The sequence below is a fragment of the Nannospalax galili genome, unplaced genomic scaffold, assembly GCF_000622305.1.
Source record: "Nannospalax galili isolate Female #2095 unplaced genomic scaffold, S.galili_v1.0 scaffold440, whole genome shotgun sequence".
Taxonomy (NCBI): domain Eukaryota; kingdom Metazoa; phylum Chordata; class Mammalia; order Rodentia; family Spalacidae; genus Nannospalax; species Nannospalax galili.
Window position 1 is genome coordinate 1,149,751 of NW_008347189.1, and position 15,234 is coordinate 1,164,984.

Genomic DNA, 15,234 nt, shown 5'->3' on the forward strand with positions numbered 1-15,234 from the left:
CCCAGCTATGCTCTTAACTGCTGAGCCAATTTCTTTTTTTCTTTACTTTTAATTTGGATAATACCTGTTAAGTTTCTCCTGTACTAAAATGTGTACTGTGTTAGGGACAAGAATTGAATGTAATAGTAAAGCTGATCCAGATTTAATTCCCAAACTTTGTTCATGTACAATTTTACCTTGGAAAAAAGACTTAAATTTCATGATTCTGGTTTTCTTACTAGCATAATTGTAATACCAGATTGTTTTTAGGATTATACAAAATAAGAACACCCAGAACATTGTAGATGGCTATTGCTGCCAATTTTCTTTCTTCATTGTCTTTTTGAGACAAGGTCTCCCTGTAGCCCCAGCTGGCCTGGAACTCACAATGTAGACCAAGCTGGCCTCGAACTCATAAAGATCTGCCTGCCTCTGACTCCCAAGTGCTGGTATTAAAGGTGTGCGCCACCACGCCCTGTCCCCGACCGCTTTCCGTCTCGCCGGCAAGAACGACGCGGGAGGACAAGTCAGGATCCTTCTGCAGCAGTTTATTGTATGCGCATCTTACACTCTTAGAAGCTTAAAGACCGAAGATGCCGAGAAGCGGGAGAGCGGTTGCTTATATAGTCTAAAGGTCCCATCTATGACGTATAAGAAGCGGATTGGTTGCTGGAGATCACGCCACGGGAGGAGGCGAGGGAGAGCAGGCTCTTGTGCACGCCCCTTATGGGCGCAGCAGGATGTTTACTGTTAAGAAGGTCCGGATACCGGCGCCATCTTGTAATGGCGGCGGAGGCTGTGGCTCTCCACAGTGGGTCCTCAATAAATGTTAGTTCCTGTTCTCTGGAGGAAAGATTTGCTGTCAAGTGGGGAGGCAAGATGTGGGAAGAGAATTACAGACTCTCATAAGGGTGAGGCACAGGATTCTTTATGGTCCTTCCTTCTACTGGAGCAGACAATGCCTGACAGTGGTTTTGGTTACTTTTTCTTCTCCAAAAATTATCCGAATAAAGTTAACTTCCTTTTCCCCAAACCATGTAAATAAACAGATTCTAACCTGGTAAGAATCTGGAAATTAAGAATTAAAATGCCTCACTGTGCTTGTTTCAAACCACCAATCACTGTTCTTTTGTTCAAGGCAGATATTGAGCATCTTTGAGTTGATGGTGAATAAAATAACTTTGGTTTCATTTAGGAACTGACGAGAAAACCCTCATCAACATTTTGGCAGAGAGGTCAAATGCACAACGGCAGTTGATTGCGAAGGAATATCAAGCTTCATATGAACAGGTACAATTGATGATCACAATAGGCCGTGGAGAGATAATCACTGCCCTGCCACAGTTCTTCCTGAGTTATCATGCCATTTGGCTTCTAGCCAAGTGCGGCAGAAGATGCCCTGTGCATCCAGTCAAGAACCAGGACTCTTGGTCCTTTACCTCTCACTCCCTGAGAGGCTTTGAGGCTTCTGTCTCTTTACTGTGGGATAAAGAAGATTGCCTTAGAACCGTGGTTCCAAGCCAACAGTCAGTTTATTCCCCATAGGACACTTGGTATAGAGGGAGACTTGGTTTTTTGTTTTGTTTTATTTTGTTTTGTTGTTGGTTTTCTGAGACAGGTTCTCATGTAGCCCAGACTGGCCTTGAATTCGTAATGTAGCTGAAATCTTGAACTTCTGATCCTCCCGCCTCCAACTCCCAAGTGCTGGGATTATAGCAATGAGCCACTATGCCTAGGTTATGTAGTGCAGGGGATTGAATTCACGGTTTCACGTATACTAGGCAAGCACTGCCAACTGAGCCACATCCCCAGCCCGAATGAAGACATTTTGATGATCAGAAGTCAGATTAGGGTTGGGGAATGATTCTAGCCTTCAATAAAAGATGCAGCTAAACATCATGCAGTATGTTTAGCCCACACAAGGAAGAATTGTATTACCAATCGTCTGACAAAGGATGCTTTAGATAATCTTTAATTTTCTAATTTTAAAGCAGTTATGTAATTATAGGCCCAGTATATCCAGCATATGAAAACCTAATAAGCAGTAGAAAGCATGTACGTAAGAACAAGTAAGATTTGGTCATCACTACACAGTTTATTTGTTCATCACCTAATTTGTTAGGTAGTCTTCTCTGTCCGGGAACACTGGAGACATTGAGATTCACTGGTAGGAAAGGAAGCTCCTCCCTTATGCCTAGAGCTATCATCCTAATAGAATCATAATTAATAATTAAATAAGTCCAGTAATTGGTAAGTGTGATGAGAAATGAAAATGGGGTGACATGATGGAGGGTGACTGGCTCCTTTGGACAGGGTGGTGGAGCACTGTTAGCAAGGTGTTGAAGATAAAACTAACTTGTGCTGGCAGGTTCCACATTTCAGGCAAAGGGTGGAGCATACTCAAAGGTTCTGCACAGAAGTCAGCGGGAACGTGGGAGACAGAACTCCAATATAACAGGAAAGTGTAGCTGATGATGTAGAGGAGAAATTTGTCATCTGCAGAGCTTGGAGCTTTTATTTTCTTTTGAAACAGGTTTCACTCCTTCCTAGGCTAACTCAAATGACCTTCCCACCTCAGTCTCCAAGTAGCTAGCATCACCATATTAGCTTAGTTATCTATCTTTAAATGTCTAGCATAGACTAGGTGCCTATATTAGTTACTTTCTGCTGCTGTGATAGAACATTCTGACCAAAAACAGCCTAGGAAGGAAAGGGTTAATTTCATCTTACACTTCTAGGGCACAGTTCATTTTTGAGGGAAGTCAGGCAGGTATTCAAGGCAGGAACCTGGAGGTAGGAACTGAAGCAGAGACTGTGGAGGAGGGTTGCTTACTGGCTTCTGGCCTGTGCTCAACCCTCTTTCTTATACACAGGACCACAGTTCCCCAGGGTGCTCCACCCACAGTGGGCTGGGCCTTCCCACATCACTCAACAATCAAGAAAATGCCTCACAAACATGGACACCGGCCATTCCGATGTAGGAAGTTTCTTATTTGAGGTTCCCTCTTCCCAGATGACTCTAGTTTGTGTCAAGGTGACAAAAAATGGCCAACACAGTGTCCTTAAACATGTGCTGAGCTGAGTGAACTGCAAAGCATTTGGGGGGGAAAATACACTCAAATATAGGTTAAATTGATAGTCCATTGGCCTTTCAGAGCACTCCAAAATATGGAGAAGAATTGAGGTAAAGGGTAACAACCATTTCTCATTGTGAGATGGAGCAAGAGCATATGAAATAAGATTTCTTTGCAGTTGGGCTGAAGATAAATGGTATCAGAATTCAGTATTTTGATAAGAAAAATCCCTGTGGCAGATAAAACAGACCCGGTCATACTTGGCTCTATCCCATGACCCTGTTATATACCACTGTGTGGGGGTGTTGGTCTGTATCCTTATAGATGACTCAGAGGCTGCCAGCCCCTGTGTTGGGGATAAAAGTAAACTTCAGTATCAGTCCTTTGAATATTAGAAACAGAAATCGGGCTTCCTGCCTTAGGCAGGAGAGATGGGCTGTTCTTTTGTAATGTGTGATGACAGTGCTGAAGGACAGCATTAGGAAGAAACGCACGGCCATTCCCACACTTAGAGTTCCCCTCCCTCTTGTTACCAGAGTCCTGCTTCTGAGGCCCCGCCCCCAGATCTATGCTCTCATTGGAGGCCAGTGACCAGCCACTGTCCTCTCTTCACCTTTCTCTTGGAGCTCACTGAGGCCTCTGAGATACAAGGCATTCAGGAACAGAGCACCTTCCAGTGAAGCTCCTCCCTCACCCCAACCCAAGCACTGAGAGCACCAAAGACCTAGGAAATGCATTAATTCCATTTAGTATTTGTTAATTATTATTTCACTTGTGCATATTTGTGAGGTACAATGTGATGATTCAATGTACGTATACAGTGTATGATGACCAGGGTCATTAGAGGGGAGACATTTTACTCTAGAGTTCCTAACTTTGGTCCACTTCAAAAGCTTCCTCTAGGCTTTGAAAAAGGCTCTGTGAAGCAGTAACGCCTTAGAAGCCATTGTAAAGTGAAGGTGTGTGTCTCTAGAGAGGCTTTCAGCATTGCTGTGCATTACCTGTGGATGGGTATGCTGTTGTCTGATTTTGATAGTATGTTCAGCGTCCCCCTAGGTGGCTAGGTGGCTCTAGGAAAGGAAACATTTCGTAATTTCCTCCTTGGGCTTCTATTTTAGGAGCTGAAAGATGACTTGAAGGGTGATCTCTCTGGCCACTTTGAGCACGTCATGGTGGCTCTTGTGACTCCACCAGCTGTGTTTGATGCAAAGCAGCTGAAGAAATCCATGAAGGTACGAGCCCTACACAGGTGATTCTGCCCTGGTTTGATTGTGTCATCAAAATCAGGGAACCCTCGCAGCACTCCCTTGAGACTTACCTGATGGGCTCGGATGCCATTTTGCTTGTGTTCTTTACAGGGTGGGATGGCTCTGGACGATCTGTGGAGCCTGGAGCTGCCGCATCCTCATTTTCTTTGTTTTTTTTACTGAATTTCTCTCCCTTTCTCCCTCCCTCCCTCCCTCCCTCTAAATAATGTCATCATCCATCCCATTGCTTAAGCCCCAAACCTTGTGTTAATTTTGGCCCTTGCTTTCCCAGACTCTCACCAGTCCATTCGCTCTACTCTAAAATCCACTTGTGCACATGTGGGTCTCTTCAAATCCATGGCCATGGCCACCAGCATCTCTTGGTTGCAATGTATCGGTATCCTAGGTGGTCCCTTTGTCTCTATTTCTGCCCATTTCAAAACTGCTCTTCATGGCATGGCCAAAATTACTTTTATAAAGATATTTTATAGTGAGGTTATGTTATTTAACTCCCTAAATCTCCATCCAATTAGCACTTAAAATTCAGATTCTTCATGATTTCATCATCCAGCATAATCTGGCTCCCATCTGACTCTATGATTTTAAAAATTCTGTATCAGCTAGAATTCCTCAAAGAAACAGAACCAGTAGGCAGAACATATCTACCAGGAGATTTACCGTAAGGAACTGGGTACCTTGTGAGCCTGGGAGGACAAGTTCAGAATTTACAGGTCAGGTGGTCAGGAAAGGAAGACAAGAGGTCCCAGCAAGCTCAGAAGCTGTTGCTCACCAACACAGCCTCTCCATATATGCCATGACTCTGCTCTAAAAGCCTTTTAGTAGACTGTATCAGACCCAGCTTGAATGTGGAATATCTAATGTGTATCTTACTTAAAAATCAATTGATAATGGATTTAATTTCTATCCACAAAAATATCTTTGCAGCAATGCTCAGACTCGTGATTGACTGAATTACTGGGGACTGCATCCTGGCCAAGCTGACACATGAAACTGACCATCATACCTCCTCCCGTTTCTTGTTCAATGACATGTCTTCTCTGGCTGCTTCTCTGCTTCTCGAACATTATAAACTTCCGCCTTTGGAGTCCTTATTCACAACGTTCCATCCAGAGTCCTCCTCCTCAAGACATTTTGCATTAATTTACTCTGCTTTACTTTTGTTGTCTTTTTAAACTTTTACTTGCATTTACTTTTATGTTGATTTTATTTCTCTGCTATAACTTTCTGTTTTGGTTTCTTCTGGACTACCGACTTCTTCTGTTCAGCCTCCTCTTCTGGCTCAGGAAGAGTTGGTTCCTTTTCAGTGAGGCTCATCCTCAATGTGGGGTAGCACATGTATGAGTTAACCTGACCCCCTGAGCTGTGAGAGTACGGTGAATCTTGGGTGCTTTATTCACCTGAATATGGTCAATAGCCAAAGAATCTACACCTAAACCTTAAGCTCAGCTATGTGCTCTGCACTCGTGTAGAAAAATTCCGCTTTCCCCTTGGGCCACTGACCCCGCATCTCACCGCACTATTCCTACCTGAACATACCTACCTCAGTTGCACCACTGTAGCAATGACATGATACATATTACTTTTTAAAACATAGTCTCACTGTATAGCTCAGGTAGCCTTGAACCCATAATCTTCCTGCCTTATGCTTCCAAGCACTGAAATTAGAAGCAGTCACAGCTTGCCCACTACATGTTACTTCTATAAAGTGACATCTTTCAGATACTTGGTGGGTATATACACATCCTGATGGCCTAGGCAGTATCACAGGTAGTCTTTAAAGTGAGGGTTTGAGCCTCTTGATTTGCATTTTTGTGGGGTTTTCTGAAGCTAAAGAACAGTGAACCATTTTCACAAACTACCTCAGGGCCACTTACAGGCAGAACTGATTTTAAAAATTTGTCCGTTGCCACATGGGATTCTGTCATCTTGTTTGGGGGTAGGGGGGATACGTTTCTTTAACTTTTTTCATGTAACTAAAATGTGAATCTCCATCATGCTGGGGGAACTTAACAGTTGTAGTCTCTATTTTCTGATTCTAGATCAAAGTTCTGAAATGTAGTAGGTGCTTAACAGACTTATAGGTACGTAGGGAAAGAGAGATCCAGGTCTGAGCATGGGCCAGAGTCGGCCTTCCGGTCCAGGCAAGAGTTCTTTTCTTTCTTCTGGAAGGGTGTGGGCATCTGAGAAGCAGGTGGTGGGATGGAGGCAGATGCACAGGAGGTTTGTTGTGAGAAATGCTTGTAAAGGACAAAGAGGAAGACAGCAGGGAAGGTGTAGAAGCCTTCAGCCTGCACTGACAGTGTGACCCCGAGGAGGAGCCTCAGTGAACCGTGCAGTCCTGAGAAAGCATGGTGGGGAGTGATGGAGCCTGGAGCTGTTCTTCATTGGAGAAATGGTCCAGCTCCAGTACCCTACCCTGCTCTGCCAAGAGCAACCCGGAGACAGCAGGTCCTCATTGCAAACTCCATGGTTGACCCAAAGGCGTGGTAGTTGGAGACTTAACAATAAGCATTCTTTGTAGCAGGTAGTCCTGTAGTGAAACTTGAGCTGTGTGTGTCTATGACTTCCTCCTGGGGAGGCCTTAGCAAGTGAATTATTAATGATCAGATTCACCAACAAGTAAAAGAAAACATTTTCTTTGGTTCAGAAGACATCCACAGTGTGCAGTCCAGAACCGAGTATGGTGGGATCACCGTTATGAGGGACACTTTGATGATGAGGTGTTTCCATATTCAGCCCCTGTTTTCCACTTCTTGGCTAAAGATGGTAACCTTAGTCAGCTACAAAACAAAACAAAAGGGGGCTTGACAGATGCCTCAAGTGGTTAAGAGCACTGGCTGCCCTTGCAGAGGACCCGAGTTCAGTTCCCAACACTGACATGCTGGCTAACAACCATCTGTAACTCCAGTTCCAAAGGATCCAACACCCTTTTTCTGACCTCCTCAGGCATTGCACAACATGGGTGCACTTACATACATGCAGGCAGTATACTCATACATATAAAAATAAATAAAAACAAAACAAACACCCAAAGGATAAACTTCTTTGCAAGGACACTCCTAGTACATGCCTCTGATTCTTCTGCATATAGCCCATTGGGCAGGATTTAGTTATATGGACAAACTCAGTGGCAGAAATCTGCCAGAACTGAAACATTGTTTATAAGTTTCCTTGCCTTTATTTGATCAAGTTCTAGTGCAAATAGCTTCACAGTGTGATTCAGTGACCTGAATATAAAGGAGGCTTAGAGGTAACTGGGCTCTAAGCCAGCAAGGCCCACGATACCAATTTACTGAAGACTTGAAAACCTCCACGTATGAGAAGAAGGGACATGTTGACCCACCTAGCACAGAGGTGCAAGGATGAACTCATTCAGAAGAGCCGCAGAACCGTTTCTAGACAGAGTGCCCTGTTTGCTTGGTGGGATAACCTATTAGACAACCCTTCTGATCCTTGATGGCTCTGGCTTTTTCCTTTATACTCTTTCTTCCTAGGATTATTCGATTGATTTTTGCACTAGAGTACGGCATTCTCTTAAAAATGTTGATGTCAGTTTACTCCAGATGACTTGTTATTTTAATTCTGAAATGCATGGAAACTATTCTGAAATTAGAAAACTACTGTAGAGCAATATGAGATCGTATATTGATTTTCTCAAAACTGTTCTTTCATCTATATAAAATGAGATATTAAGATTGAAAGGCATGAAATTAAAATTTTAAGTGTTATAAAATTAGATTTCCTTTCCTCTTTTAGGGCACTGGAACAGATGAAGATGCCTTGATTGAAATTTTGACAACCAGGACAAGCAGGCAGATGAAGGAGATTGCTCAGGCCTATTACACAGGTGATCCTTATTTCTGCTCACCTTTTCTGCCTTTACCACTACACACACACACACACACACACACACACACACACACACACACACACACAAAACGCTAAATTGCTCCTCCCAGCACCCCACCAATCTCTTCATAAGCATTTGAAAAGGCAAGAGTTAGAGCTAGGAAGATGCATTCTAAAATGGGCTGTGGGTTTTCACAGAAAATTTGAATATGAAGTGAGTGAGGAACTGTCACCTAACAGTGGTATTAAGATTTTGCATTTCTAACATTACAGCGACAGTGGATTTTGTCTTCAGCAATCATTTAATTGAATCAACCATTTTCATCAATGTAAGAGACTCAAATCATTGTATAGTTTTATTATATATTAAAAACCACTCAAAGACTAATGATTTGGGGAGGGGGAAATTAGATAAGCTGTTCAGAGGGCATGTTGAGCATGTAGATTCATTATAATAGGCTGAAGACCTAAAAATCTGTTAGTCGTGTAAATAATTTGGAAGTACCCACAATGCAATTCAGACTCTACTCAGGGTTGGTGTGATGTCATAGGGGAAGCTTCAGTCACCACACTTCAGATTCAGTCACAAGCTCAGGTGCTGCCAGCCACACACGCCTTTCACCAACTGCCTACAAATCTGGGGCTTTCACAGTCCTCCCAGGTCAGTGACTTACAAGACATGTACAATGACAGTACTTCCAATGGCAGTTTTGTTATAAAGGATGCAAATTAGGCCTGACAGTTGATGAGATGCACAGAGGCTCAGCAGGTAAAGGCACTTGCTGCTAAGCCTGACAACCTGAATTTGATCCCCAGAACCCACATGGTGGAGAAGAAAGCTGACTCCACAAATTGTCCACTGTGGTGTGTCAAATGATTTCCTCAATGATTTCCCTCCTTATATCTGAGACAAGGTTTCTCATTTGAACCTAGAGCTCACAGATTCGGCTAGTCTAACTAGCTAGTTCACACCACAGATCCCCTGTCTCTACCTCCCATGTGCTGGAATTACAGGTGTGCTGCTATACCCTCCTGACATTTATGTGGGTCCAGGCCATCACCCCGGTCTTCATAAAAGAGACAGGGTGTCCCAACTATACAGTAACACAATCATCTACGTAAATAGCAAAATACTAGGCTTTTCCAAGAATTCTGAAGTTGCTGTAATTTCAAGAACACTGAATCAGGAATGAAGAACTCTTAAGTCCTAGTCCCGGCTCCTCCATGTTTACAATGTGATCCTCATTCTTCTAATCTGTTATACCCCAGAATGCATAAAGTACTTGTCAATTGGAGTGAAAGCATTTTTTGCCTATTTTCTTTTTATTGTAATTGCTAATACTTGTTGGTCCTACAGATTGGTGAGCTTCATTGGGACATTTTCATACGTGCATGTGCAATGCAGTAATCATGTCTTCCCTCCCTTCTACCCTTGCTCTACTTTGGTTTCTATTGATGTGACAAACACCTGACCCAAAGCAACCTGGGAAGGAAAGAGTTTATTTCAGTTTATGCTGTTGGTGGCAACGCCTCGGTTGATGCCCTTCTTCCCAGGTGTCTCTGGTTTGTGTCAAGTTGACAAAAACTAATCAGCACAGCCCTTTTAATTTTCATTTTTAATAGTCTAATTTCATGCAAAATATGTGGAAAAGAGGGAAGCCAGAGGAGACTGTGTGATAGGAATATTGAGTCTCATCTAGATAATTCTAAAATTATGAAATAACTTTTCCAAACCCTGAAACACATGAACCTCATTCTTTGACTAGTTTTTAGATTACAATTCCTTTTCTAACTAGCGTATAGGATGAATGCAACAATATTATGACTACTATGCCTTCTATTTCATCATTAAGATAATTTATATTCATAGTGGGCTTTATTTGTATGAATTTCTTTGAAAAAATGATGGATTTCATTGGAAAGAGACTTACTAAAATTGTGCTGAGGAAATTTCCATTTCAATGCAATTTTGCTATTAGATAATCTCATCACTTTCTATAATCATTTTCTATTAATTTAAGGATGATCATTCATATGAGTAGTTTATATGCAGTTACTGAAAATGATGCAAATGGAATTCATATTTCCACCTGGTGTCACCTCCATCTAGGTAGATAGTTGCAAGGGAATCACTACTTCGCAGATGGAACAGAAAAAGATTTTGAGTTGCTGGGAGGACAGGGAATGATACTCAGTGGTAGAGCCTTTTGCCTAGTATGCATAAGACTGGGTTCAATCCCCAACACCACACAATAATAAAAATAAAAGTGGATGTTGTCTATCACTTGCCATACAAAAGGGTCTACAAGTACTGTATACTGAAATATGTGAACACATAGTTGGCATTAGTTAAGCAAATATAGTATTTTAGGGATGGCTTCCTTATTTTGAATAATATTAGAATTATTTCTTAAGATGAAGGTTAGATTCAATAACATATAACAATAGCAATGGTTTACATAGTTTATTATATGTGGATGCTGTGAGATGAGCAGTTCTAAGACTGCTGCAGGTTCCTTCCTTCATAGTCAGAGACCACTGCATGAGCCCAGTCCACATAAAGGCAGTAGAATCAAGGAAGAAAAGGACCCAGCTGGTTATGGCCCATCCCTTTAAATAGATTTCCCAGCAAAATCCTATGTGTGTACCTACATTTCATCTCGAAGAACTTAGTTATGGAACTGTACCTAGCTTAGAGGAAACCTGGGAATGTAGCTTTAGACTGTTTGAATTACATCTTCCTGAGGATTAGAGTTCTGTTAATATGAAAGAAGGGCATAGAAACCAAAAGGCAAACTAGCAGGTGCCCACCCTATGTTCCAAAGTGCCATTCTTAGATGAATGAGCCGTGACCCAATCCCAAACCACACGTCTTCCTACTCTACCACCACACAGAGCAGAGAAATCATGTCAAGGACACTGTCTCCATCTCACAAAAGCAGAGCACCAGGAAGTATACAAAAAGGCAGGATTTATTTCATCAGATATTTGTTTCATTCCAGTGTTGGCATTTACACTATTCTCTGTTCTATAATAGTTTTAGTTTCTCAAGACTAATTTCATTCTAATTTTATTTCAGTATACAAGAAGAGTCTCGGAGATGACATTAGTTCTGAAACATCTGGTGACTTCCGGAAAGCTCTGCTGACTTTGGCAGATGTAAGGTTTTGTTTTTTTATTCTTTCCCTCCCCAGTAAACTGCCTGCTCAGGAACAGTTTTTAGAAGAAAACTGGAGATAGTAAGATTTCCATTTTCCTATGAAATGATTTGTTCACATTACATGTATAGTGCCACCATCAATAAAACATTAAATCAGGACCACAAAAGCATACCTGGCGATGTAACAACAAAAATATTAGGTTTGAATTGGATCCATTTATGGATTACAAGTGCTTTGATTGGGTTTCACAGTATGTTTGAAAGTATTCTGATGAGCCATCTGCGTAAACCATAATTGTCCACTTCCATCATATTTCCATCATATTTAGAACATGTTTATTTTCTTCTGGGTTCCAAAGAATATTTATTTCCTTTAAACTAATGGGAAGTAGAGACAGAAGAATTATTTTCAAAGATGGATATTAAATTCAGAAGCAAGTACCAGTTTCAGGATTTAAAGAAGATAACTTGGGCCTTTGTCTTTGCCACCTTGGAAAGGATGCTAAACCATTAATTAATCATTATGTGACCAAATGAGACCCCTACTTGCTTACTTAGAAGGTTCATGACTTCAATAATAAAGATGGTGTGGACTGGCAGGTGGCTCAGCAGGTAAAGGCACCTCAGCAGGTGAGGCTAAACTGGCAACCCCTGAGTTCAATCCCTGGAACCCATGTAAGGATGGAGGGAGAGAAATGACTCCACAAAGTTGTCCTCTGACCTCTACACATGCTCCATGCTTACACACACAAATAATATAATAATAATAATAATAATAATAATAATAATAATTTTTTTAAAGATGGTACAAAAAAATCTCATCCTTGGATGAGATATAGTCACAGTATGATTAAGAGAGGAAGTGATTGAAGCCCTGTCTTTCTGACTTCTTTCAGCTGATTTATACAGCTCTTAAGGTATGAGAAAAATCTCAAGTGCTTCGGCATGACAGTTGGAGCAGCACTTGTCAAAAATGAGGCATAATGACACTTGGAGATAATTTATTCTTATTATAACTTCAAGTGCTTTAAATGCTGCAAATCTTAGCAAGGCAAACCCACCAACCCAAGTTTATGAAGCATAGCGGCAACCATGTCTCCAGCAGTACTGTGCATTCATGTGTGTGACAAGAGCTCTGTGCCCATAGGAGGCAGGCTAGAGCTCCAGGGCCAGTTTTAGGATCAAATAGAGCTAGGCTCCCCTGCTGCCTAATGGCTTTTTGTATTTGAACAAGTATAAAGCTTAAAGTTAAAGAATTCACGTTCACATTGGTGAAATTACAGTTCCGATAGCATTAACCCCTTGAGGTATTGTGAGGATTAAGAGAATAAATGAGATTCTGAGTACAGAGAAAGGAATCAACGCATGAGAGCTGTGGCTTAATGCTTATGTGGCTTAAGGCTGATGATAATCAACATCTGTATTATTGGAGCAGAATGCACAGAAAAAGAAAAGAAGATGATAAATTAACCACAGCAGGGTTTGGCAGTACAGAAGCGAGGCAAAAACCAAACCTACACACAAGGGCCTGATGTTTGAAGAGAAGAGCAAATCTATGTTTTATTTATTATTTTTATTATATGCATATGAGTGTATTACCTGCACGTGTGTAAGTGCACCTGTGTTGTGCAGTGCCTACAGAGGTCAGAAGAAGACATCAGATCATTTAGAACTGGAGTTCCATAGGGTTGTTAGCTGCCATGTGGGTGCTGGGAATTAAACCTAGCTCCTCTGCAAGAGCAGTCAGTACTCTTAACCACCGAGCCAACTTACACCTCCATCTTCCTATCCCATAGGATCCTTTTACTGCTTCGAGTTTAACTTCTTGTATAACGTTCTGTAGTTGAAATCATTCCCTGTACATCCTTTTCAGACTGGCTTCCAACACGTATCCATGTGCTGTTCTATATAGTTCAGAGAATAATCTATGATAGCTGTGCTCTTGGTTTTGAATGAGTGAGTTGATTAAGTTATCTGGAAAGCAAAAGTAAAAACAAATAGTGAGTAGCAGATAGAAACAGCAAATAGATAGCAAAATATCATCAAATCAGACACTTAGAACATCCCAAGACTGGAGTATCCCAATTGAGGGTGCGAGCAAAAGGTAACACATTATATATGCCTATAAGACTTTTGCCATATTTTTCACAGCTAGACAGCACATGTCTTTTTTCACTGAATAATATTCTGTTGGCTAGACTATCGGTTGAACGGCATCTTGGTTTCTTTCAAGTTTGGGCAATTATAAATAAAGCTTCTGTTAAATATTTATGTGCAAGTTAGGGGCATGTTTGTAACTCGGATAAATGTCAAGGATCATAATTGCTGAATCAGACTATATAAGAATATATTTACAATGTAAGAAAGTGCTGGACTGTCTTCCAAAATGACTGTACCACTTTACGTTCCCACCAGCAATGAAACTTAAGTTCCCATTGTTTCACATCCTCGTATTTGCTGTTGTCAGTATCTTGACATATCTTAATTTATAGTTCACAATGATGTGATGCTAAGCATCTTTCTATTTGCTTTCTTACCATCTCTACATCTTCTTTGATGAAATGTTTCCTTAGATATTTTACTCATTTGAAATATTGGGTTGTTTATTATCTTCCTACTGAGTCTCAATGGTTCTTTATATATTTTGCTTACAAGGCCTTTATCAGATATGCTTTATGACTATTTTCTCAGTCTATGGATTCTCTTTTCATTTTAACACCTTTGAGTTTTCAGAGGAGGTCAAAGTGTCCCTAATTATGTGATTTGCTACACTGAGTGACTAGTCGATGGCAGAGGCAGAACTGGAGCCCTGGGTGCCTGATTCTTCTCTGCTGCATGGCCTGCATGGAGAGAATCTAGCAGAATAGCCTGCTGGTTGGAATACTGTGTCCTTAGACAACTGATCTTTTTTTTTTTTATCATCCCTATTTAGGGTAGAAGAGATGAAAGTCTAAAAGTGGATGAACATCTGGCCAAAAAAGACGCTCAGGTTAGTAACAGCCAGGAAGGCATCTCCTTTGACTCCCCTCCTCCTTATGGGCTCTGCATTTCTGCAAAACATAGCACTACTTGGGACTGTCCTTTCCTGTCCTGTCTGAGGCAGAGGCCTGGGAACAGGCATCCATTCAGCTCTAGCTTCTGCCTTCTAAGGTGGTGGTGATCACCCTCACCCCAGTTCCTGCATTCAATCTTCAGCTAAAAGTGAGTTATAGGTAATAGATGGTTTCACTGGCCTCAAAAGTCAGGTAAAACTCCCACTCTTCTCATTCTGCCCCCTCAAAAAGAGAAAAAGTTGTGTTCATGATGACGTGTAAGACTTCTCCTTCTTGTCAATAGATTCTCTATAATGCTGGTGAGAATAAATGGGGCACAGATGAAGATAAATTCACTGAGATCCTGTGTTTAAGGAGCTTTCCTCAACTGAAACTAAGTATGATCACAACCTTTTTTGCTTTATGTTGCTTTAGAAAATGTCTTTGGATTAATCTGCAGGATTTTAGAAAATGAAATTATAAGCTGTTCATAATGTATGAATAAACATTTCAGGAAACCAAATGGAGAAGGTATACTTTGACTCAAGGCAGTACTGACATTCTTTCATTTTCCCCTAAATACTGAGTTGTTTACCCAGTGAGTAGCAAGTAATAAAGCGGGGTGGAGAAGAAAAAAAAGTCATCCAGCAGGGAAGCAGAAAGGCCCCTGTGGGGAGGTGAGCTGGGTCATGTTTCCACCCCACCTCTCTCTAGTTTGCCACCTTCTGGGAAAGCCAAGCATTGCAGGGGAGTGTTTTAGTTTTTCATATATATATATTCCTTTTTAATAGAATTTTTGCAATTTTTATATAATACAATTTGATGGCATTTAGATCCCCAAACTTACTGCTCCCCACCCAATTCAGTTATAT

At 41.3% G+C, this 15,234-nt stretch overlaps 1 protein-coding gene across 1 annotated transcript in view; it reads left to right on the forward strand.

Annotated features, from left to right (window-relative positions):
- Nucleotides 1-15,234, forward strand: part of Anxa3 (annexin A3) — a 64,368-nt gene that overhangs the window by 28,150 nt on the left and 20,984 nt on the right. The window contains exons 3-8 of the mRNA XM_008843692.2: nucleotides 1,175-1,269; nucleotides 4,172-4,285; nucleotides 8,078-8,168; nucleotides 11,250-11,329; nucleotides 14,263-14,319; nucleotides 14,667-14,760. Of these exons, the coding sequence (XP_008841914.1) occupies nucleotides 1,175-1,269; nucleotides 4,172-4,285; nucleotides 8,078-8,168; nucleotides 11,250-11,329; nucleotides 14,263-14,319; nucleotides 14,667-14,760 (531 nt within the window). The remainder of the gene's footprint in view (nucleotides 1-1,174; nucleotides 1,270-4,171; nucleotides 4,286-8,077; nucleotides 8,169-11,249; nucleotides 11,330-14,262; nucleotides 14,320-14,666; nucleotides 14,761-15,234) is intronic.